Source organism: Ambystoma mexicanum, chromosome 2q (genome assembly GCF_040938575.1).
Source record: "Ambystoma mexicanum isolate Mex_15411 chromosome 2q, UKY_AmexF1_1, whole genome shotgun sequence".
In the NCBI taxonomy this organism is placed as follows: domain Eukaryota; kingdom Metazoa; phylum Chordata; class Amphibia; order Caudata; family Ambystomatidae; genus Ambystoma; species Ambystoma mexicanum.
The window spans coordinates 369,047,645-369,073,204 of record NC_090924.1 but is presented as its reverse complement, the minus strand read 5'-3'; the positions used below and the strand labels follow the sequence as shown (position 1 = coordinate 369,073,204).

Here is a 25,560-nt window from a genome sequence, read left to right as displayed (position 1 = left end):
CAGTACTGGGTCAGTGGGGGGACCAAGATCAAGGATGTCTGTGAGATCATCCTGAACAAACTCCCCTTGGGGAGCCGACCATCCCAAGTACTCGGTGACCCGAGACATAAGGTGCCGGTACGAAGAATCGGCATGAGTGCCAGGCTCCGGCCTTCAAAACTCAACCTCCGGAGAGGTGTCCAGTCCACTGGCATCATGCAGTGATTGCCTCAGGTCATCAAATTGGCTATGGCCCGAGAGAAGCTCATCAGGCACCGTAACCAAGCCCTCATCAGAGCCCTCATCACCCTCTGAAATGTACTCCAGGCGGTGAGAGGAAGACACCTGGGGACCAAAGCTATGCCTGACCTTAGCCAGAGCCTTTCTAGGGGCTACCCCCGTGGCACGGGGCCCCTCCGACACCACCGCCTCAAAAGGCATCAAGGGCGCCGAACGAGTCGGCACCGGCGTCGAGAGAATCGTTGTCGACGTCTAGCGAATCAGCGTCGACGTCAGCCGCAGTGCCGCTAGCACCAACGGCGTCGACACAGGCCTCAAAGCCAGGGCTCCGAGCGTGTCCTTCGACGACCTAGGCGCTGACAGCGTCGACGACCCCCTCAAAAGCGGAGCCTCGAGAGAGGTCGTCGAAGACCTCGGCGCCACAGCCGTCGACTTCTTCCTCGAAGACGGCACAGGATCACGCAGCCTCGAGCACGTCGAGGACCGGGACCTGGAACGGGCATGGCGAGAACGGTTACCCTTGTCTGAGCGGGACCTCTCCCGCGAACCGTGCCGACCACTGGAGCCCGAAGGCGTGCGAGCGGTGTCTCTCGACCGATCACAACCGTCCCCACTTGGAGGCGCGGACGGACCGGTGCCCTGCGACTCAAGGCAAGGCCTTGGCTGTGAGCGACTGGCAGTTAACAGTCGTCCGTGTCGTGGGCCTCCCCGAGGCACCAGAGGCAGGCATCGTGCGAGTCCGTTACCGACATCTTGGACCCACAGTCCCTGCATTTCTTGAAGCCCGGACGCGGGGTTGAAAAAGAGGTAGACATCGTCACGAACAGACTTTTCACAAAAACCGAACAGGTTCAAAGAACCGAGAATATAACAGAACTCCAAAGAGTCGAGGCGTACCGAGACTCACGAAGCGAACACGTTCGCAGAAAAAACGGAACTGAGGCTACGGGCGTCGTGCGTCCTACTTATCACATCGGGTGACGTCGGCCATCGGAGGAGGTCCTCGGGGACGGGGCGTCGACGCAGGACGCAGAAAGTTTTCCGAACAGCACAGCTGTGGGGATTACTGTCAAAGATATAGAATAGGTTGGAGGACCCAATCCCCTCGAAAAGGGGGTTATGAGGGGACCCCCCGAAAAAAAAAAAACCAACCCTTTTGTTTTCAGTCCTTTTGATTCGAACCTTTGACCTATAACCATGACCAACTGGTAGTCTCACTTTTCCTCTGGCTTGACTTTGGCAACGTACGTTTCTGTCACTCAAGGATCTATATTTCAGAAAACATCAGCAGCATGTCTCACAGTCATTAAGCCTCTCAATCTTCCCCTCTTGTTTGGAGTACTGTTTGTTATATGTATATTGCCGATTAGTAAAAAAAAATAAAAAAAATAAACATTTGGCTTGGGTATTGCTTGTAGGCTTTTAAATCATTTATAGTTTTCCCATGGGGTTCTTGGGCCATCCACACGTATGCACTTATTTATACAGCCATTTTGTTTCACCACGCACCACTCTTTGGTTTTGTTCCGTTTGGTATTCAAAATCAATGCTAGCATTGCTTTCACTCACTCAAGAGCGAAGCAGCCTGCCATGAACACACAGCCAGTGTTGGAGCACTCCATAGACACTTGTAAACTGTGAACTCAACGGGTAAATTGCTCAATTACACTTGGTTTGGTGCTCCCAAGTCTTCAGTACTTGCGACTCCTCGTGGTCGGGCGAACAGCTACCTCTGGTCCTCCACTTACGCCATCAACAAATGCAGCCTCCGCTGCTCCGCAGAGGGCCAGGTGCAACCCAGCCACCTGGAACCTCCAAAGAGGTAACTTTTCCCTCACAGCTTCTGCCTTCGCTGCGCAAACTTTGCACAACAGGAATTTACCAGGCAAGTGTCTCCTCTTCAAGCTTCTCCTGCGCGACCTGTACAACAGAGAGAGTCATAAGCTAAGAATCTCGCAGGACCCGCCACGGCTTCTCGCATTTCTGTGGTCCCGGCATCTTCTCTCACCACAGACTTCCCTCTCAGCTGCAATCTCGACGCAGGCTGCTTCTTAACCTTCTGTGATTCAGGGATGTAATTCGGGACTGCACTAATCATCACTTTGGGCGGGGGGGGCACAGAAACTGTGGCACGGTCAACTGCCACCGACCACCATCCACCATCCACCTTCAGGTTAGGATAATAGGCAATTTCTTCTGGTGGTTGTTTTGCCTGTAACGCTGCCCAGCTCATAATGGCCTATTCTATCTTTGGTGTCTGCTGAGTCAACTAACACTGTTGCTGAACTGCTAAGTCCAGAACCTACTGCCTAATTTTTGGCCGTGAGCATTTTAAAATCAACTATGTGGCAATGTCATGATCCCGTGGAAGGTACAGGTTGAACAAATATAAAATAAATCTCGATGATTGCAACCTGTAAAATCTAGCACTCATCATCGACCAATTTATTGTAAACTAGCACTCCTACTATTGTACCATATCTGTATATGCTCCTGTACCTTTCTCCTCATCATCCTGTATAACATGTCTAGAACACCTCCTCGAAGCCAAGCGCCTAGCTACCTCACGGTTCAGCGCGCTATATAAGCAAATAGAATCAAAATCAAAATGTATCCACATGAAGTGAATCCAAGTCAAACGAAAGTGGGTTTTGTCCATGGGCCCAAAATAGTGAAGTGAACTGTGACGAATCTGAGGAAGTCGTCCCTTCTCCCTTGGGAAAAATCTTTCCCATGGGGCCAGGGTAGTGCATTCACAGTACAATAGTCCCCAGGGGGTGGCTCACCGAGGGAAGATTACATGGGGTATATACCCCCGTACGGGATTAGGGACGACCATGTTCACAGAACATGGTATGCCTCCGCATTAGTACACCCAAATCCTTCACCAATGCTCAATCCGTCCCTCCCTTCTCTTGATAAAGCCTTTATGTGTTATTGTCAAATCAGTCAACCCAACATACTTGACAAGATTCAAACTTTAGAAAATACAAGGGGTTCTATCATGCCTTGGCAGTATCCTGGCGGTAATACTGCTCGGATATCACCAACACAAATAGCGTTACCGCTACTTGGTCCGGCGCTATTATCGTCTGATCACGAGTAGCGTTGCAGCAGTTAGTTACCATTCTCCATTGGGTCCTTTGGACCCAATGGGATTGGGGGCACTATTACCGCCAGCGATAAGAGTGCCAGCGGTAATAGTGCCGAAAACAGGCATAAAGCTGGAGTTTGACGTCCAGCAAGTAATTTCGGGCTATTGCGAGTCAGGAACGAACCTTCACCAAAAATAAGTGAAGTATACATTGTGCAAATAAATCCCAGGCTTGGCAAAAGGAGTGTGCCAAGTTGGTGGGAGAAACAGGAGAAGCATAAGGATGATATGCTTGTTAACTGCCTATTGACATTGTATAAGCAAGTGCAGGCCTGAAAGGCCTCAAAAGGACAGAAACACTGCAAGAACATTTCTATGGGAAAGGATCACAACCCTAACCTTGGAGGCCTACATTTCTTTATTTTTGCCACTTGTGATACCCTAGAGACTGTGAACTTTTCTGATGGTTGGATCTACACAGAACACTTTACTTTAAGAAGAGATCATCCTTGCACAGTTGGATTGGGTCATTAGTGTTATGGAAAGAAGGAGGCTTTTTGAGACACAACAGTGACTGACTTTAAGTTTGGGCATTCTGACAATTTCCTTAGTTTTCTTAGAGGCAGGAAAACCCCTCAGTTTTAGGGACAGAAGCATTACTCAAATCCATTTTCCTTTAATAAAGGTTTCTACCCAAACACATGGAACCATTGTGTCCGAGCCTTACTTCTGCACCCTCACAGAAACTTGAAATGTATAAAGATCTTACAAGCATGCTTTTAAAGAACATTTGAGCGTGAATTTAAAAAAAAAAAACAACGAATAAAAACATTCTAAAGAATGCTGGTTTTTTACTTTTCCCTTGATGTCAAAAGATGATTTTCACTGGTAACTAACTAGGTCTACAAGTCCAGTTTTAAAATCTTAACTTTTGCAGTTTTCCTCTTACTGATGACCGAATTGGATCAGAAAGAAAAACAATCTGCTTCGTTGAACGAAACCACAACTAGTCATCCGCTCAAACTTTCATCACTGTGTAGGCTTGAAAGAGCCTATATAGTGATGTAGTAGTTTCCATAACCCATATGAATTCGAACATTGTACTCATCCCATCTAGTAGTCCCACAAGCCTCCAACCTCTCTGCTTGCACACGTCTGGGGCATTGGTGCCGTGCTGGTGTCCAGTAAACCATTCAGCAGCTTCAAATATCTATTCTCAATGTTTAAAGGGAGCCCCAGCATGGTTATATATTGACTCAAATCCTATTCATTAACCTTGCCGTTCTGTTAAAGTGTCAAATCAATTAATGCTTGAGACTGGCATAGGCTTTATTTCATGACCTTATGTGACACATGGCTGTGAAGGCATGAAAGGAGGGCTCTGAGCAAACAGTAGTATAGTGATTGCTATAAACCTTTATTTATTTCTTTAATGAACAAACTTTTCTATCCGCCACTAGAGGTGGTTTCCCTACCTCAAACTAAAAACTTGGGCAGTCAGGAAGTCCATTTAATCTAAGTTCACCATCCTTGTCCAAACTCCAATTCTGTTCCTACCACTTAAACACAAACCCTAATCTAAGAAAATAGTCTCCTGGGTGTGAATCCCTAAGGGGCGGCATTCTCAAGTTCAGAAAATGTTTCAAGGTTCACCAACAAAGGAAGGTTCTCAGATTCACCACAAAAGAAACAAAGTTCCAGGTGGGGCTTAGAAGAGGACTCCCCGCAGCCTCCCTCCTTGATTTTCCAGTACCACACACTCCGGTGGAACTGTTAAGGGAATTGTCTCACCACTTTCTCTTCTTTTATTACTACTACTTATGCTTCGACTCCACTTTTCCAGCACCCTTCTCTCTGGGAATGCTTCACTGGTTTCCAGGTTTGTTCTTCGGTTTCTCTTTGTAGGCCTGCTTGTTTTCGCAGACAGGTACTACTGGTGGTATCGACGCAAGTTCCGGACAGGACGGTACACCAGTTACAGGTCATGCTAACACTACAGTTTCTCATGCACCACATACATCCAACCTATGCAGCTGTGTGGTAGGCCAGAGTAGGCATTCTTCACGCAGTTCTCAGACCGCATGGTCTACCCATGTCAGTTCACTTCGCACCTCTCAATGTCTCTATATCAAGTGCACTGGCTCCCAGTCGAACCGCAAGACCCATTACGGGCGTGCCGCTGCCCATCTCTGTTATACTGGAGAGCTTCATCGCTGCAGACTCCTGAAGTCCAGTTTCAACCTTTCGGGCTCCTAGACTGTGTCATCGCTCGGAGGTTTCTCCTTCCGGATTCATAACAGAACAAGGACTGTTCCCGTGTAACGTCAGTTCGATAGACCACAGCTGGTCGAGCACTGTCCCTTCTTGTTTGCACTGTGTGTGGGTTTTCTTCGTCCCTGTACTCATTACAGCGAGATTGTATGACAGTTTACAATAACACATGGTTTCAGACTTTCTTAGTAAGAGAAGGTTTGGGTGTGGTTACTACCATGTGGGGCTGGGAGTGTCCCAGATTCACATCCTTACCCCGAATACGCGAGTTCCTCCCCATGCGGTCCTATCGCATGTTACCACGCATAGGGTGGGGGCTACTGGATAGCAAACACACCTCCCTAGCCTCATGGAAAGGAGACCCCTTCTGAGTGCCCCCTAATCAGAACAGGGTGGAAGCAGCATGCAGTCAAAGAAAAATCCATTTCTTGTAAGATAAATTAATTTCCAACTATATTTGAACATAGGAGATGGAAAATGGCAAGAAAAGTATTACAGTGTGCAGATGAGGCCCAAATAGCATCTCTGGTAGGCATGTCCAAGGCTATAAGCCTATGGAGGGCCACAGAACATGCTTTTACTCTGTTGACATACGAGCATAGCCTCTTCAGGGAAGTCAGATTCAAATATCGATAGCTCTCTGAAAAACAGAAAACAACCCAGCTGTTCTTGAAAGGATGCTTGGTAGCGAAAAAGCCTCACCGAAGCACAAAAGGGCAGGGCTCTGTCGAGAGAGGCCAGAGAACCCTGCAAGAATCCAAGTTGTAAAGTACTGTTTCCTCCGCCTGTAAAAGTTTGGAAAGAACCTAGGCAAATAAAAGTCCCAATGTTTGCAGAAATACAAAACCACTGGAATAAAGGGTTCACCTGAAGACCCTCTTTGTCTCTGTAGAAAACAGTGTTGGGTGCACATGCAGACACAGCCTAAGGGGCAACCACTCTGAGTTGAAGTGACAGCCATCAAGAAAATGGTCTTGCTGAAAATATGCGAATGTCCATCTAATATATTTTTTGTACGGTCTCCTCTCTCGTAAAAGAGCACCAGTTAAGGCTGTTTGTGGCCTAATCCGTTCTCTGTAAATTGGGCTGTTAAGACAGGTGTGTGCACATTACAAGATATTTGAAATTGTGTGTTTACTCAACATTGGAAAGCCCTGACTGAAAGAGGGAGTCCAGGCAGAGAGTAGGAAGCCGCCTGGGGACTACAGCCCGAACCAGGCAGTCCTCCAGATACAGCAGGTATACACGGATATATTTCAACTGAACGAGAGCAGAGACCACAGACATCTTGGTGAAGAACCTGGCGTCTACACGCTGGACAGATGATAAAACCAGGTATACTGTAAGTGCTTGATGCCCAGCTGGATCACAGGAAGTAGCAAAGAGGCTCCAATTTAGGAACATGAAGGCGGTATGCATTCTTTGGATCCAGTGAGCAGCGCCAACCTCCCTATAAAAGGGCCAACTTCTGAAACCTCTGTTGAGAAAAATTAAAAGAGTGAAGATCCAGGGTGGTGTGCAGGCCAGGTGGTTGTTCATGAACAGTCAGTAGCCTGGAGAAAAAGCTCCGTTTCCTCCAAACTGGAGGCACCTCCTCCACTACCTGGAGATACAGAAGCATTTGCATCGCCTGCAAGAGAGCAAGAGAAGGAAACTGACAGAAGGACTGGAGTGGGGAAGGGTAGAGGGAGGTGTAATCTGCACCAGGCCACTAGCCGGACCAATAAGTCCAATGAGACTGCCTCCCCCCTCCCCAAGCATCTAGGTGGAGAGAAGGTCTACCCCTGCCAGAGTGCAAACAAGCCTCTCAATGCTTGGACTTGGGCAAGTCCACATTTGCTTAGGAGCCCTGAAAGAAACCACTAGGAGGTTAATTGTTGCTTTTTACAGTGCACAGGGCAGTGGTCAGCCTGTCTTGCTCTGCTTTCACAAAATTCTTGGAATCCTCCTAGATCAGTACTGAGAAGCCCCCTGATTAGCAAGGATTTTAAGAAGCCTTGGAAATCACAGCCAAAAACCTGCATTCTTGTCTTTTTCTTCACAAATTCGTAGTTGGTTATGGAAGAGGTTTGACTCCTCAAACAAGTGATCTGCAATCCTCTAGATTAGTGTTCATCTTTAAGGTCAGCATATATGCCTGCGGTTGCAGAGTATCAACCCCGATCAGAATGCATCGCACAAGTTAGACAGGTAATCTGCTAGTCAATGGAGCAGATCTTGCACTACTTGGATAGGCTCCGTAAACCTACCATAAAAAATAAAATCCCTTTTATAAGCCAGAAGAAACTGCTCAAAATCTGAAGGCTCCCCCAGAGCCTCCGATTGGCACCCAGCACAAGGGCTGCTGTTTTGGCCGACCTGAGCTCAAGAAACATTTTTATAAACTTTACCAACAGAATGCAATAGGTCATCATCTGTTTAGCACAGATGAGGCCGAAACAGAGGCCACATTTCAATTTGAGGGAGCCAGGGGGGGTGTAGAGGAGAGTAAGTAGCAGCCCTACAGATAAGGGGAGAATCGGACACTTGCTCCCTAAAAATAGGCAAATACCCCCAAAAAATAAAAATACGGAGTAAAAATACTCCCAACAAAAAATAGAAAAACGAACCTTGTGCCCCTTCTTTCACCCACACAGCTCCATGAACATGTGTGGACCAGCAAGGCATAAACTAAGCAGTGTTGCATAGCAATTTACTATGCAATTCTGTAGGTTTGCTAATCAAATTGACACTTGTGTAGCAAAGCAAGCGATTTAAGTTACCCTGTTCAATGAAAAGCACAGCTTGCCCTGTGGTTCTCTTGCCCGCGAGGGTCTCTTCACCCTCTTTTCTCTGTCCACTTCAAGCTCAAAGGGGCTAGTGGAGAGAGGGAGTGCAACAGTAATCTCCTCCACTCTTAAGTGCAAAAAGCCTGTGTGGGAGTGCTTGCCAAGAATTTCTTTTTTAAATAATTGCAAACCAGAAATAATCGGGATAGTTTTATTAAGCTAACTATATCCTGTCTTTTAAAGACCAGTATGTATTAACTTGACAGTCATGCAATTCCATTCCTAAAAATGTAAGTTGTTACATACTGCATAATTACAGTATGCATATCGTAAAATAATGCATCATCTCCATGCTCTACAGTAAAGTTTAGGTTAGTGTATCCAAATCTCATAGCGCCAAATAGATTTCATTGTGTTGGGGAAAATGCATATTGACGAGTGAACACTTGAAAAATGACATGCTCACACAGCCAAATGCTTTTGATGGCAAACTTAGTTCTGTAATTTGCTGGTTGCATACATCTGTGCAACTGGTGCTCAACCCATGAGCGGATCGCATACTCATTGACAATCTACCTCATCACCCTGTTGCTTTATACCAGCTACCCTGAAAGTTAGATGGTCAGCAAACTACAGTATTCCCCCCTAGATTGCCCAGTTCTCTGGCTGCTATGCCACACTCTGCTTAGTATCTTACTTTCTTTCCTCTTGCATAAAAACACAACTCTAACTAGAAGTTTATTCAAAGTAGTGATCAATAGTTCCATCCAGACTGTACATACATCGATCTACTGCACTTCCATACACTGTAGTAAGGCTGCGGAGCTCAGTTTGCTCTATGATTACATTATATATTAGCACTTGCAGAAAAGAGCTGGCAAAAATGTTTACAGAGCCTTTTTATCATATTTGTTTGTGTCCATTCATGCAACCAACCTTCTACAGGGCTTGCAAAGTCTTTGCCCTCTCGCATAGTCTAGTAGATTTTATGAAGAGCGAGTACCGTATGCAAGGAATATCTGCAACTTTTAATTAACATTTACTTTGTTTGTAGTAAATGTGAAATAAAGATTGCACTGTGCATGGCTGGCGTATGCATGACTGGTCTCTGGGTGGCAGCAGTGTAGCAAACAAAGTGGGTTAGTGGTGAAGTGCACGGTTTTGCAGAAAGCGGATTTAAATGCGTTTTCTGTTGCTATGGGTCGAGTGCTTTTCTCTTAGGTCGAGTGGGTACACTAAGTTACTCGAACTGTATGTCTAGCAGAATTTTAAAGAATTTGCAAGGCCCGACTCCTCTCACTAATGTCTTCCTTCAGTGATGCACAAAACTGCTGTATTGATGCCCATTTCATGTTTTATGTAAAAGTAGCTTCTGGTCACATTATATTAGAAAGTTTGTTCAAACACGACAACGTCACAAAGATCTAGAAAGACGTCCACTGTCTCCCGGTCCGTGAAAGGATAAAATTCAAGACCCTCACCATCCTTCACGGGTGCACCAAGAACACTGTCCCGTACTATCTATCACAACGGGTGGAGAAATACACCCCACCCTCACCCTCTAAGATCCATGAACAGCCATCTCCTCAAAGTGCCCACCTTCACCAGAAAGACCGCAGGGGGACAGAGCTTTCCTGTCATGGCCGCCAAGCTGTGTAACAATCTCCATCACCCTGAGAAAGGAAAACTCCTACTAGACCTTCAGAAAATAACAATAAATGTGGCTTTAGCCTACAAGATCCCCAGAGCGAGCTAAGACATTCAGATACCCGTCTCCCCCTCCTGCACCCCTGTCCTCGAACCAAGACTTTTATCACACCTTGATACCCCTCCCAACCAGTCGTGCTTTCTAGTTTGTTTCTTGCTTTCGCTGTACTTTGCATTTTATTTTTGTCTCACAATGTAATAAGCGCCTAGATACCCAAGGGTTCAGTGCACTGCAACAAATGCAAAGATAAATAAATAGTACAACATTGCTAATCAAATGGATTTGTTTGCTAATCACAACTATTATAATTAGCAAACTCTGCTAATCAATTTTTGAAAACTAATGTATGCCTTGGACGAGTAATGCATGTAGGACCACAGAAAGCAACTGTTATAACTGTCTGATCAGAAGAAGCAAACCTGAATCTTTTAATGTACATGAATAACTAGGTACAAAGACAATTATTACAACAAAGCCATTTTCCAGTAAAAAAATTTTTACTCACTAAATAATCATTTTACTCCCAACTTTAAAAAATAGGGAGTAAAATACTCCCACTTCCAAATCTTATCTGGAGCACTGGTGACAAGACAGACAAGCAGAGGGTGGTAGCAGAAATCAATCTTTGTTCACCCCTGAAGAGGGAGAGTTTCTGTCACAGCTTCATGGCTTCTGCCAAAACATCCTCTTGGATATGCACCACTGACATCTGTGCTGCTGAGTGATGCATTTTTCTACAGAAAGACACTCTAGAAATTCCAGGATACGCAAACCCTGTTGTGAAACACACAAGCAGATTAAAGCAATTCCAAGTCTGCATCCTCTTCAGCAATCCCACCCTTATAGATTGTCCGAAAGGGAGGCGTGGCGGTGAGAGGTTATGAGAAAGGGAGCTGGAGAGACTGGGAGTAGGCCCGTCTAATTAAATGGCAGAGCAGCCAGCGAAGACTTGGGCAGGGAAGCCACTGGCGGAGGCCCCAAAGGGGCTAAGCAAGGTTCCAACATTATAGAAGCTGCCGTTGTCACTGTAAGAATCACAGCCTTACCACCAATGGGTGGCACAATTTTACAGTACCTTGGCATGCTGGCCATCATCTTTTTGACGTGTGTTCCACAAAACACAGCTCAGTACAAACCAGCCAATAACAGCCCATGCAATCAAGTTAACCCGTGTCCGCACCATGTGTCCAAGAGAACCTAGTTTCTTTTGGAGACCCAGATGAAACTTTGGACTTCACTTTAACCTCTTCAAAGTCTTGGACATAACCACTCAAGCATGGCCTATGAGTCTCTATGGCTGTGATGCATCCATAACAGGTTGCGCTGGAAGGGAAGCGTATTATCAGGCTTAAGCAGATGGACTTACCCACGGTGGCGCTGGCGCAGCAGAGAAAGAAGAAAAAAAAAAAGGAGGGAAAAAATCCTCAGCACATGGCAACCCCGAAGTTGGAAGCTACAACGTGTGCTAAAGCAAAAAGGAATGGTTAGAATAATCCGGTGACACGAGGGACAAGGCTGTGCAGGCTTGCATGAAAGGCTGAGTTTGACAATCAACTGGACTGACTATTTTTTGCTTGCAAAATTCTGTTCCAGTACTCACTAGCAAGCACTCACGAGAGTACGGAGGTAGGGAGGTAGGATTTCCAAGAAAAAGTCAAAACCGCAACATAATTTCTCTACACAAACAACAAATAAAATGTGTTATCAGGCAGAAGCAGGCATTTCATGAAAATCGCAGCATTATGATGGGAAAATGTGTTTCTAAAAGTGGGTATACTCAATCCTCAAGCTTCTTAAAAGTGCCAATCAAAACATCCTAAAGTAGGGAAACCAAAGGTCTGGTCCAGACCACACAACTTGTTTCAGAGCAGTTCCATGCAAGTGAGACCATTTACATCCAGTGCGTTTGAAAAAGTGGGATTTGCTGACTGGGAAACGGACAATGTGGGGAATTTCCAGACAAGATGATTTAAAAACATTTTGATAGAGCTAAGGGGGCGGTTTACCAAAACTGATATGCAGGTGAAATTAGTTGATTAACAGCAAATTGACATTATCAACAGCACAAAATTACGATTACCTGTATTGGGCTTGGAAAAGTTCCTGTACAAAAGTCCCAGCAACTGAAAATGGTGGGCCATCCGGTGGTGGCTCTTCTTCCAATGGTGGCTAAAAGATGACAAATGGGGCTATGTTAGTAAAGAATTTGCATCATCAGATATCTGTGGCCAAAATTCGGAGGTTTAAGCGGTATCAAAGGATTTACCACCAGAACGGAAATCTGAATTCTCCTTGGTTTAATTGCAGGTGAGGGCAAGAGCAGATATGACAAACGACTGGACAGAGTTCTGTCCCACCCACCAACCAACCCTATTTAATTGGCTGGTATGAAAACCATTCGAGCCAATCAGGACATGCAGTGTTGCAGTATTCTGGCCAAAATGTCCACATGTCCCTGCTGGTTGGAATCGTTGGCAACTCTGATTAGGAGGGATTCCAGACAATTAAAGGAATAGTGCGCTCAAAAATGTTACTGTCCCGATCGTTCGGGCAAGTCGTTCTAAGCATATGGTGAAAATTGTAAAAATGTTTCGGATGCATCATATCTAAGTTTTCCTCACTTTTACACATGCGAAAACAATGTGTTGGGCGTGGCCATCTTGTGCTTATCTTATCCGTTGGTCGATCACCTTAAGTTCAAGTGCGCTTGCGGCAATAAATCAAAACACCCGCCCCAAAGTTGACATCACTTGTCCTAACAATCTGCTCCAAATATTTTCATTACGTTTGTGGCCAGCACAGCCCAATGTGCCACGTCATCACCCACGCCCGCAGAAACAGGAAGATAGACACAAGATAATCAAAGACATCCACACACAGAGCGTATCTGCTCTGTCTTGCCCCAAGTAGCATTTCCGTATAGAATATTCCAATGATACATCAACAATAGTCATCAATGTTGCAAGTGCTTTTATTTTTCAAAGAATGTTCACACGAAATTATAAACTTCAGCAAACTAACAATTTAAAAATTTTGCAGGTTAGAGTTGGCGACAATCGCATTACTCTCAAGCTATGCAGATTACAATGAATGCTCAATGTTCTTTGTCCTTTTCTGTCCTTGTCTTGCCATATGGCACAATAGCAAAAAAGTTCAATGACCCCCCCCCCCACCTTGGTGCTCGGTGTGGGAGAAGACATGTCTTTTTTTACACTTTCAAAGCGCAACGCTCTTGCTTCTCTGCTTTCTTACATCATGAATAGTGACAAGTTGCTCCGTATTGCGAGAAACGCAAATGGACATATAGGGCCATATTAATTGTCTCACATAACGCTGATCAAAAAAACACTGCTTATGGTAATCATCCAGTGTTGATTCCAGAAGCCATCTGCTGGCATCTGGAAGCTATGGCACGGGCAGCACGGTACAAAGTATCTGCGAACAAAACACAAAAATACATTTCAGTAGTCGTTCTTTATTTTACTAAATAACAAGTTACTGTATAACTCATAATTGTTTGAAACCTAATCATAAGCACAACACAACCAATATTTAACACACGAATGAAAACAAGGTGAACTACTAAAGACCACCAGTTGCGTACAATTTGAGTGCTGTGAAGTAGGTATAGCTCCCAATGGGATGGAGAACCACATGGAGAAAATGAAGAACAAACTTAACAAGCATTCATCTTGAACCCCGGAGCAATGTTATTGCAACGAAGCTTGCAAGATTACTGTTCGAAAAGCGATCACAGTGCACACGCACAATGTTTACCACACCGTCAATTACTAATTACGCATACAGCACCGCACCCTACTCGTTTATAATCCCAATAAAAATGTTATGTAAACTTGAATTTACATAATTTCGGGATATATCACACACTTGCACACTAACTTGGTGGTACATGTCCGCTCTCAATATAGTTAAACGTATCTTTTTTTTTATTCCCCACAATTTATGTCCTTTGAGCTATTGCTGCCTAACATTCAAGGCCAAAAAAATAAAAAAATAAATAAAAATAGAAATTAAAAAAAAGAGGCGGTACAGTGTTTTTGAACAGGAATCGGAGCTTGAAACATCCATGTAAAGGTATGTTACATCACGTTAACCTGTCTACAAACACAAATTGTGTGTGTTGATGCAACGCACAAGTGTCTCAGCTCTCAAAGGAAATTCCAAATATAGCTAACCTCACCTTGCTCCAGAAGGGTTTCATTTAATCAAGCGGATTACCTGTTGGAGTAGCTGGCTCTAGAATATTATTGTGTCTTTCGCAATGCAACTTGTGAGTGTTAGATAGACCTTAGCATTATCTACATGGAGAGATGATCCTAGCTTACACACGCTACAAACAATAGACAGATGAGCACAAAAAACACAATTGTAGCCTTCCGCCCACTATGTAATACTGTTATGTACACTGTCTTACCAATGAACGGTGCATGTACAGACACTGTGTGTGATCCCATTACTGGAGATCTGTCCTTCCAAAAGGCGCCTGGGTCAGCCCTCTGTTATAATCATGCAACACAGATGACATAACACATCCCTGAGCAGTTTCAACATGTTTTTAAAATGGCAATAGCTGGTGAAAGTGCATGATCGTACTGGTGAATAAAGGAACAAGTTACTTACATGTAACTGTTGTTCTCCAGCATGGGTCTGGCATGGATTCACATGCTCATGAATATTCCCCGTCATCAGGCCGGGAATCCTCGGTATAGAAAAAATCAGTATCAGTTTCGTTTCTGATCTGTCTTTCTCAGTAGTAACCAATCACTGGTCTCTGGGTCATGCTGCCCCCTGCCAATGACTGCCCTCTCCCTAAGCCCCGCCCCTGGCAGCCATCCTCAGATTTGATAGTACGCAAAGTGGCAGTATGACCAAGTGAAGAGCTGCAGAGGGGTAGGCGGGAGGGTTCGCATGTGAATCCATGCCAGACCCATGCTGGAGAACAACAGGTAAGTAACTTGTTCCTTCTCCAGCATGGGGTCTGGCATGGATTCACATGCTCACGAGTATAAGAATACATAGCAGTATACACATGCACAACCACGGGAGGTGGCAAAAGGCTCAATATCAAGCAATACAACAACTCAACATTAAGCAACTCTTACCTCTTCACCAGGCTCACCTTAGGCGAACAGGTTGCGCAGCACTGCCTGGCCGACTCTGGACTCCTCCCTGGAATCCCGGTCGACGCAGTAGAATCTCGTGAAGGGGTGCGTCGACCTCCACGTAGCAGCCCTGCAGATGTCGAGCAGAGGCACACCAGACAGGAACGCCGTAGTAGCAGCGATCGCTCTGGTCGAATGGGCTCTCGGACGGCCTGGCAACGGTCGGCTTGCCAACCGGTGACAGTGCATGATGCAGCCAGAGAGCCATCTGGAAATGGAAGTCTTCGAGAGAGCCTTCCCTTGATTCACAGGTCCAAAGTTCACAAACAGCTGTGATGTCTTCCGAAATCTCTTCGTGCGGTCCACGTAGAACTTCAGCGCTCTAGCTACATCCAGGGAGTGCAAAGTCCTCTCAGCCGGTGACGGGAAGAAACTGGCAACACCAAGGGCTCGTTGAGGTGGAAGTCCAATGGCACCTTGGGCATGAAGGAGGGGTGCGTCCTCAGCACCACCCTCGTGTCGTGAAAAGTCAAGTATGGAGGCTTGCAAGATAGGGCCTGGATCTCTCCCACTCGTCATGCAGAGGTGATGGCCACGAGGAATGCTGTTTTCCACGACAGAAACTTCAACGGCACTGAATGCATAGGCTCGAATGGGGCCTCCATGAGCCTGGTCAGCACCACGTTGAGCTCCCACGCCGGGGCAGGGGCCTTCACCAGCGGGAACTATCGGAACAGTCCTTTGATGAATTCCCTCACCAGACGATGAGACCACAAGGACGCCCATCCTGTAGTTCTGGTGTAACGTGAGACGGCAGCCAGATGTACCTTGATGGAAGCGTGAGATAGGCCAGCCTTGGCCAAAGACAATAGGTACGGCAATACTTGAGGGGCCATAATCCACAGAGGGTTAATCTTCTGTGCACGGCACCAGACAGAGAACCTCTTCCATTTATGTCCGTAGCACTTGAGAGTTGAGGATGCCCTGGCCTTTGCAAGAACCTCTCTGCAGTCGGCCGGGATGTCGTATCCTCCGAACTCTAGTGCTGCAGGAGCCAGGCCTGCAAGTTCAGCGACTCTGGTTCGTGATGAAGAATGGCGCCTCCTTCTCTGGAGAGAAGATCCGTGTCCGTCGGCAGCTTGAATGGTGTGGACGCTGACAAGTCCAGAAGGTCCGGGAACCAGATCTGCCTCGGCCACGCCGGTGCGACGAGGATCATCCTGCACCGGGACCTCCTGAGCTGGTTGACGAGCCGGAGTAGCAACGGCAATGGCGGGAATGCATAAAGGAACAGGCCGTCCCAGGGGAACGAGAAAGCATCGCCCATGCTCCTCGGTTGGGGAAACCTGCTGGCGAACCTCCGGCACTTGGGAGTTTGCCGCCGTCGCAAAGAGATCGATCTGGGGTTTGCCCCATCGTTGGAAGAGTCGGTCCACTTGATCCTGGCGCAGTTCCCACTTGTGGCACGAGCGCAGCTCTCTGCTGAGTGAGTCGGCAATGGTGTTTTTTATCCCTGCCAGATGAAAGGGTACCAGAAACATCCCTTGGGCGACGGCCCAATGCCACAGATCCTGGGCTTCCTTGGACAAGGCAAGGGATCTGGTTCCGCCCTGCTTCCGAATGTAAAACATTGTGGTGGTGTTGTCGGTGAAGATCCTCACCACCTTGCCCTTGAGGGACGGAAGGAAGGACCTGAGGGCCCAGAAAACTGCGCGGAGCTCCAAGATGTTGATGTGGAGAGTCTTCTCCTCCGGGAGCCAAAGGCCTCTCGCATGGAGACCCACGGTGTGTGCTCCCCAACCTTCCAGGGAGGCATCCGTCGTCACCGTCACCTGGTGGGCCGGGGCTAGGAAACCTGTTCCCGCTGTCAGATGAGCGCGGACACCCCACCATCGTATCGCCTGACGGAACGCTTCGTCGAGCGGGATGCTGTCCTCGAAGCTGCCCGTCTGGATCCAGTGGGCGTCGAGGAATTCTTGCGAGGGCCGCATCCGAAGTCTGCAGTGGGGCACCAGATAAATGCAGGAGGACATCATTCCGAGGAGGGACTTGATAGACCTCACTCTGGCCACATCCGTGGCCAGCAGACGTTGCACCTTTCCTAGGATGGTCCTGATCCTTTCCTCCGACGGTGAGGCCCGCCGTGTCTTGCGACGGGACGAGGTGGGATTTTGGAAAGTTGATGGAGAACCCCAGGTCCATGAGCAGCTGGACGGTCTTCGCAGTGTGTTCCACGGCGAGCTCCCTTGTCCTTGCCCGTATGAGCCAGTTGTCCAGGTAGGGGTAGGCGTGGATCCCCTGCAGGCGCAACCGCGCTGCCACCGGTGCTAGGCACTTGGTGAATACCCTGCGCGCCGATTTTAATCCGAACGGGAGGGCCTTGAACTGGTAGTGCCGCCCTTTAACCACGAACCTGAGGAACTTTCGGTGTCTCTTTAGAATAGGGATGTGGAAGTAAGCATCCTCCAAGTCCAATGACGACAGGAAATCGCCCTCCTCCAGCTGTCCCAGGGTGACCATCCGGAACTTCTGTGCCTTGATGTATTTGTTTTGTCGTCGCAGGTCCAGGATGGGACGCCATCCTCCTTTCTTCTTCTTCACGAGGAAGTATCTTGAGTAAACTCCGGAGCCCCGAAGCCTCTTCGGGACGAGCTTGATGGCACCTTTCCTGAGCATCGCCCTTACTTCCAACAGCAGTTGAGGGACATTTTCCTTCCTGGCCACGGGAGGAATGCGGGGGCACCTCTTCTGGAACTCGAGGGCGTGCCCCAGGGCCAGGGCGTCCAGCACCCAACGGTCGGTGGAGATGGACACCCACACGCCGACGAACTTCGTCAGCCGGCCTCCCACCGGGGTGCTTCGGCGGGGACACGACCCGACGGTCGGTTCAATCTTGCTTGGAGGCCTCCTTGACCAACTTGGCGGCAACGGCGGGGTCCACCTGACTTGCCGCGTCCCCTGTAGGCCTCCTGCGACGAAGACCTTGCCGCTTGACGGTACGTAGAGGAGCTGCTGCCGGCTCCCTTGAAGGCACCCTGTCTGCCTCCGGAGCTCCGAAAGAACGGGCGTCGCTGTTGGAGAACACCCAGTGCACGGGCCGTCTCCGTGTCCGTCTTGATCGCCTGAAGGGATTCATCAACCGCCTTGCCAAAAAGGTTGTTCCCATCGAAAGGCATGTCCAAAACCTTGGTCTGAACATCCTGGCGGAAATCCGTCGCCTTGAGCCATTCTCGTCGTCTCAGGCAAACGCTGTTGCCCAACTGACGGAAACCGGTGTCGGCGATGTCCGTTGTCACCGTAATGGCGTGGTCCGAGGCAATCTCACCTTCCTGCAAGATTTCCAGGGCCTCAGCCCTCTTGGCATCCGGAAGGAAGTCCAACAGAGGGGCGATTTTGAACCACAACTCCCTGTCGTAGCGGGCTACGATGGCCAGGGCATTGGCCGCCTTGATGGTCGTCGCTGCAGATGAGAGGACCCATCGTCCCATCGCATCCAGCTTCCTACCCTCGCCGTCCAGAGGGGAGGTTGAAGTCGAGGCCGATGCCCCCCCCGCTTTCTTGTTGGCCGCCGCCGAAACGACCGAGTCCGGGGTAGGTTGCACCCTAAGGCACAAGGGGGCAGCGTCAGGGACCCGGTACTTCTTCTCGTACCGGTCCCTCTTCGCAGGAGCAGTGGCAGGGTTCTTGAGGAGGGCGAGCCCCTCATCCCAGATGTCATCAAGAAGCGGTACGGCGAGGACCGTCTTCCTTTTAGCCTTGCGCCGTTGGTAAAGGAACCCCTCCTCCTTCTTTTCCTCGGGGCAGAGCTGGAAGAGCTCGGATGCCCTGGAAATCATTGCATGGAAGGATCCAATCTCGTCAGGCGGGGACGCCCGGGCAGGGGGCGACGGGGGACACGTCCCGTCGTCGCCTCCGTCATCATCCGTACCCGTCGTGTCCATGCCTGTATCATCCCCGTGGGGAGTGGACCGGGGGGGAAGGCAGAGAAGGCCGCAGAGGTGGGAGAGGAGGCCTAGGATGCGTCCTCCTCCTCTTAAGTGGTGGGCTCTCCGAAGGTCCTGCTCCGGTTCCTCCGTCGGGTCTGGCTCAGGCACCTCCGTCGGGGGAAGGGGCAACCTAGTCCTTATCTCCGAGCATAAGGACTGGATGGCTGACAAAATGGCCGCCGAGGTGTCCTGCGGCGCCGGAAACGACAGGAGCGAGGGCTCTTGAGGAGCCTTGTCTGCGTCACCGTCGCCCTCGTCGGGATCCCTCCCGATGGGCTGGTCCTCCTCCACGACTTGGATGAGCTCCTCTTCAGAGGTCGTGTCCGTATCCACGATGGCCACCAACCCCTCCCCCACCCTTTCCAATGAGGACTTCGTGGGGGTCTTCTCGATGGGCCTGAAAGAGGACTCCCTCCGTGGTGGCAGGGAGACTCTGGTACCTGAGGGCGCCTCCACTGGTGTAGCCTCCACAGGCTGAGCCAGGGCCACGGCGACATCCTCAATCGAGGTCTTAGCAGGGTGAATTAAGGCCAACGTCACCTTCTGTGCGCCTGGGGCCTTCACCTTGCGGGGAGGGTCCGAGCCTCGCTCTCCCTCTCCCCCTCTGCCGGAATCTTCGAGATCGACCAAGGCCTCTCCACAAGCTTCGCCGGGTTCTCGGACTTCCTCTTACCCGAGCCAGAACGTTGGCTCGTGGTCTATGGCGCCGAGGAGGATCCGCCCTGCCTGGCAGCCAAGGAGCCTGACCGTTTGGCGCTCCCGGTGCCCGCGGACTCGCGGTGCTTAGCCTTTTGTTGGGCCCCCGTCGCCGGAGCACCCTCACAGAACTTAGAAGACCGCTCGGACTTCTTTTTCTTCTTCTCGCCTGGCAGGCTCTTACCTTCCAGCCAGTTGGCGAGACGGAGGTGGCGATCCTTCATGGTCAGCTCCGACATTCCGCCTTGAAAACGTTCTGAAGCTGCCATCCAGGGCAGGTCCTGAACAGCTTCCCGGGCGTCGAGCTCCCTTTCTCCTGGGCCATGTCCGGGGGTAGGCCTCGGAACTTCTGGAATCCTCCAAAAGCGTAACTCGACGAAATCTTCACCTTTGAGGGGCGTAGAAACTCCGAAAAGGATCCCCGTTGATCGGAAGTAGAAACGGTGGAGCTTGAGGCTCTAATTTAACCAAAAAAATGAGAAAATCTGAAAAAAGCGCAAAAACGCAGCAAAAGCTCGAGAGCTGAGCACGAGGACTCCCAACACTTGAACGTGCAGTAAAAATCTGAGGATGGCTGCCAGGGGCGGGGCTTAGGGAGAGGGCAGTCATTGGCTGGGGGCAGTATGACCCAGATACCAGTGGTTGGTTACTACTGAGAAAGACAGATCAGAAACGAAACTGATACTGATTTTTTCTATACCGAGGATTCCCGGCCTGACGACGGGGAATATTCATGAGCATGTGAATCCATGCCAGACCCCATGCTGGAGAAAAAATGGTTCTTCTTGGGATGTCTGTGTCAAGTCAGGAAGGGGCATGAGGCGTTGAAGATTTGGCATTGATAACACCTCCAGATGTGAATGTGAACGCATTTTACAGAGAGCTATGAATCATTTGAATCAAGAACTAAGCATTATGACAAATTTGGATTTTGGAGGACAAGGCTCGTTTGCAATGTTTTGTGGCATTGTATGGGCCCTAGGAACAAAATCAGCTTCCAGTCCACGAGTATGCATAGCCACCACAGTCAATGTCAGATCTTTGGCAAATTCAAAATCCATTTGCTCGTATATTGGTTTCAACACCCATTGTTTGCTTTGTTTTGTAAAGGCCTTGTACTAACGTGGCACCCCCAATTTTCCTGAAGTTCTTGCTTGATTCCTACCTATGTTATTGATACGGCAAGTACCACTAATCTCGTTCTCGCCTCCATACCGTCTATACCAAAGTGCAACCTTTTGGGCCAGTACTTTAGGCACATATTATGGAACACCTCCAAATCTCCAGTGTGACAGAAATCGGCGAGTCCCTTCAGGTCTCTCGAAAGCGTTTTATCGTACACAATCTCTTCAAGTGCTTCGTGTGGAGGTGAACATGGCACCAACCACTTCTTCCATTCCTCCTCGCTCATCAACTGTCCATGTACACATTGATGGAAATGTTGGTTTTCGGTAAATGCGTGTACATTAGTACAACGTTGCATCAACAAACGCCATTTATCAAATAGAATTTCTACAGATCCATCACAAGTTTTGGAGCTCCACCAAAGATGGTTGCAAATGGACTGACATTTAACCCTTTAAGTGCCATGGGTGTTTGCCCCCCCACCAGGGCCAAAGCCTTTTTTGGTGATATCAGTATGTCGCCATTCAATGCCTTGTAACTTTTTTGTTACATGAGATCTCTGCCCCTTTTTTTCCCCCCACATGTAAGCAGTTGTAACGCCACCCAGGAATCCTAGGTTGCTGTAGGGGGGAGGAGCAAAGGGGGGGGGGGGGGAGAAAATAAGCAAAAAGGGCGAAAATGTTGGGTTTTGTCAAAAAATGACAATAAAATGATGTACAAAGAAGCCTGTGGTTTTTTCCTTGTAAGGGCTAGGAACAAATGGTTTGCTGTGCTGAATTCCCCAATTTCCTGGCTTTCTAGAACAAGTTGAGTGGAAACGAAAAAAAAAAAAATATTTTGATGTGGTTATCAACCGTTTTGTGAGAGGTTGGCGATTTTGGCAATTTTTGCCAATTCGACATGTGTGGACGGAATGGAAGAAAAGGGTAGGAAAGCATTTGGAGGACAGAAAGGCATACATTTCTGAAAAGTAGTCAAAATTCCAACTTTAGGAAGGGGTGATTTGCGCAGGCCAGGCAACAGCTAGGTAGGGGAAAAGTCCATATTTTGGGGAAAAAGCAGGAAAATGAAAATAAATAAATAATTTTAAAAAAAGGTATGTGGTGGACATGGTTGGCCTGGTACAGCAATGGATTCTATGAATTTTGAGAAAAACAATGCTCTGCTACATTCCCCCCAACTCTTGCAGTTAAGAAATCACACAAGCAATACCACAAGCCAAGAATCTGAGCCGTAGTACGCAGGAGTTTTATGCTTATGTCCTGAACAGACGTACTTCGCATCTGTAAATCAGGAAAACCAATGTGGTGAGGAAGGGCAAGCATACATTTTTTGAAAGACCACAGGCAGACCTTTTCAAGGGTAGGTGACTTGTGCAGTTTACAAAAGTGTATGGTGCCTAAAGCAGCGACAAAATGTAGGTCCCATTTGGGAAATGAAAGGGTTGTGTGACAAAGGGCAGCAGTAAATGGATCGAAATGATATGAAAACCACGCAAACACAACAAATGTCAAACCTTCCCACGTTCCCACAGGTTTCCTGACAAAAACGGTACCTCACATGTGTGGGTGCACCTACCTGGGGGCAAAGGGGAGACCCAAAGACGCGGCTAACCCCAAGTCTTTTCCGACAGCTGAATTTCACGATTTTTTCAGAAGTGCGCACCATACAGATATGGCCCTAGGGTGTCCGAGCCACCAAGGAAAACAGGGAACCCCATGGATTTCCGAAAAGAGGACACCCGTGGGAATGCACAGGTCTGACTTAAGCAAATCAGCCCAAAATGTATTACCCAGAGAGCACGGCAAAGTCCGAAATGTGGCAAAAAAAAACCTGAATTTACGCACATTTCACTCAGCTCACCCACCGAAACACGCCGCCGACAACACATGGTCTATCTTCCCACGTTTCCACAGGTGTCCCGACGAAAAAGGTACCTCACCAAAGGAAAATGGTAACCCACTGGTAACCCCAAGCCTTTCGGCACAGCAGGAAAACAGGGAACACCATGCATTTCCCAAAAGAGGACACCCGTGGGAATGCACAGAGGTCTGACTTGCGCGAAGCAGCCCAGAATTTATTACCCAGAACCCCCGGCAAAGACCCACATGGGAGAAGGGTGCCCAAGGCCAGGGATATTACTGCCGACTTTGCTGGAGCTCTAGCTGCCCTGCGTTACAGCTTCTTCCTACCAGGGAGTCCCGGCAGTGTGCCAATACTTCCTCGAATGGAAAAGCTCTAATGCAGCCCAGCCGCAACTCCAGGACGGTTGGAGGTGATGTCCCTGGCCTTGGACATCCATGTACCATGTGGGTGTACCGTCCCCTAAGCACAGCGGCAGCTCCAGGGAGCCCAGGCAGGATCCCCATTCCTCCCCGGAGGTGACATCTGTAACGTAGCACAGCCAGAGGTGGAGCATGGGTTTGCAGACAGACAACCCACATAGGAGGCATCCGCTCCCAAAGAAACACCAATGTTCTGCTGGCATGTGGGGCAATGTGTGGCCTGCCCCTGCAATTGTGTCCCAGCCCACCAAAATATCTGCCCAGACGGCCCATTCCCACCCCCACCAACAACAGTCTAGCCCCAATCTCACCCACCCCACGGACAGTGGGCCCCAACCATAGAATAATAAAAACAAAAACAGTACTCACATAACGTTGCAGCTGCTCGCGTAGAAAAAGCTGTAAACAAAACCAAAAAAATTGTGCTACCTACAGTCACCCCAGCAAAAACAAATCTACACTCATACTCTCCAAGCATGCCCCCCCCATGCAAGCCATCCCTGGTGGTCTACTGAACCTCACGCCCCCATCCCCCAGTGAAAACACATTTGCTCCTTCCTACGGGCAGATATCTGCCCCCCCCTGGGAGGGCTGCATGAGGTGCTCCCCCCCACACTCCATTTGGGGTGGGGGGAGAAGCCCACTCCAAAATGTCGGACAGGCCCCCCCCAACGGATGGGGCAGTAGGGATTGGGCACCCAGGGGCCAGATTGGCACACCAATGTGCCCCTCTGCGCCAAGGCAAGTTTGGTAAACAAAAATGGCAGGCTGCACTTTAGGGGGGGCTGAGGGGCACCCTACAGGGGAATTTTGTAATGTGAAGGGGGGTGAACCTCTCCACCCACACCCCAACTGGAGGGGCGGCGCATCTCATGTAGCTTTCCCTGGAAGCAGATAAGGGGGGAGGGGCTGTCCTGCACTCCTCCCTGGGGTCAGGTGTCCCTTCCTAGGAGCAGATATCTGCCCCCAGGGAGGGCTGCATGACATGGCCCCCACACCATTGTGGGTAGAGGATGAGGGGGCCACCACCCCTTCCCATTAGAAAATTCCCTGTCGGTTTGTGGTGCCCCCACAGCTCCCCCTAAAATGCTGTCTACCATTTTTCCTTTGGTTACCCAACTCCCCTTGGTGCAGATGGGCCCAATAGTGTGCCTTTCTACCCCCAGGGTGCCAAAACCTACTGCCCCACCCATGGGGGGCCTGTCTGACATTTTGTGGTGGCCCTCTCCCCCCTCACCACAAATGGGTGGAGGGGGCACCTCATGCAGGCCTCTTACGAACAGCTGCATGAGAAGCACCCTCCATCCATTTGCGGTGGCGGGGGGGACCGAGGGCCACCAAAAATTGTGTGACAGGCCCCCCACTGGGTGGGGCAGTAAGGTTCGGGCACTCTGGGCCAGATTGGCACACCAATGTGCCCCTCTGCGCCAAGGCAAGTTTGATAAACAAAAAAAACAATTCAAATGGCAGGCTGCACTATATGGGGGGCTGAGGGGCACCCTACACCGCTGGGGAATTTTGTAATGTGAAGGGGGGGTGCACCTCTCCACCCCCACCCCAATTGCAGATATCTGCCCCCAGGGAGGGCTACAAGGGTTACCCCCCCCCCATTTCCCCTTGGGGTGAGGGGGAGAGGGCCACACCCCTTTTCCATAAAAATAAATCCCTGGTGGCTAGTGGCCCGCACCCCCACCCACATCTCCCTTTTGTTTTTTTCGCTTTCATTTTGCTCCCTTCCCTGGGGGCAGATGATCAGCGCCCCCCCCCAGGGGGGGTCCTAACCTGCAGGCCCCATCCTTTGGGGGGCCTGCACACTTATTCCTGGTGTAGAATAGTACCCAGATCTTTGACGTGGCTTGCAGAAGTGCAACCGACAACCACGTATGATGGCATTCTTGAAAAGTTTGTGAGATCTGTATAAAGGAATATGAACTATTAGCACAAATAACCCAGGATGAATGTGAATAAAGCAATTTGCACCAGAGATAGATCTTTGAAGATTAATTAGAATAAAGACAGAAAAGCTGTGATGTAGCCCAATGAACTCTGCGACAACTTTATTATACAATGTTTATACTACACATTCTACTACAACGCACAGTGATGAATTGTGGTAGTTATAGAGAAGAAAATACCTGAACTAATCGCTAATGCATAAGTCTTTGAGATACATGAAAATCACAAACGTTTATACTAACTTTCGATGAACATAGGGAAGTAATTTGTTACTTACCCTTACTTTGGCAAACAGATGAGCAGATTCAGCAAGCAGAGGAACAAGTATC

General features: G+C 48.8%; 1 protein-coding gene across 2 annotated transcripts in view; it reads right to left on the bottom strand.

The window, feature by feature from the left end:
- USP31 (ubiquitin specific peptidase 31) overlaps positions 1-25,560 on the bottom strand; it is an 821,813-nt gene that overhangs the window by 644,661 nt on the left and 151,592 nt on the right. For both annotated transcript variants that reach the window (XM_069647404.1, XM_069647405.1), the window contains exon 3: positions 12,141-12,229. In XM_069647404.1, the coding sequence (XP_069503505.1) occupies positions 12,141-12,229 (89 nt within the window). The remainder of the gene's footprint in view (positions 1-12,140; positions 12,230-25,560) is intronic.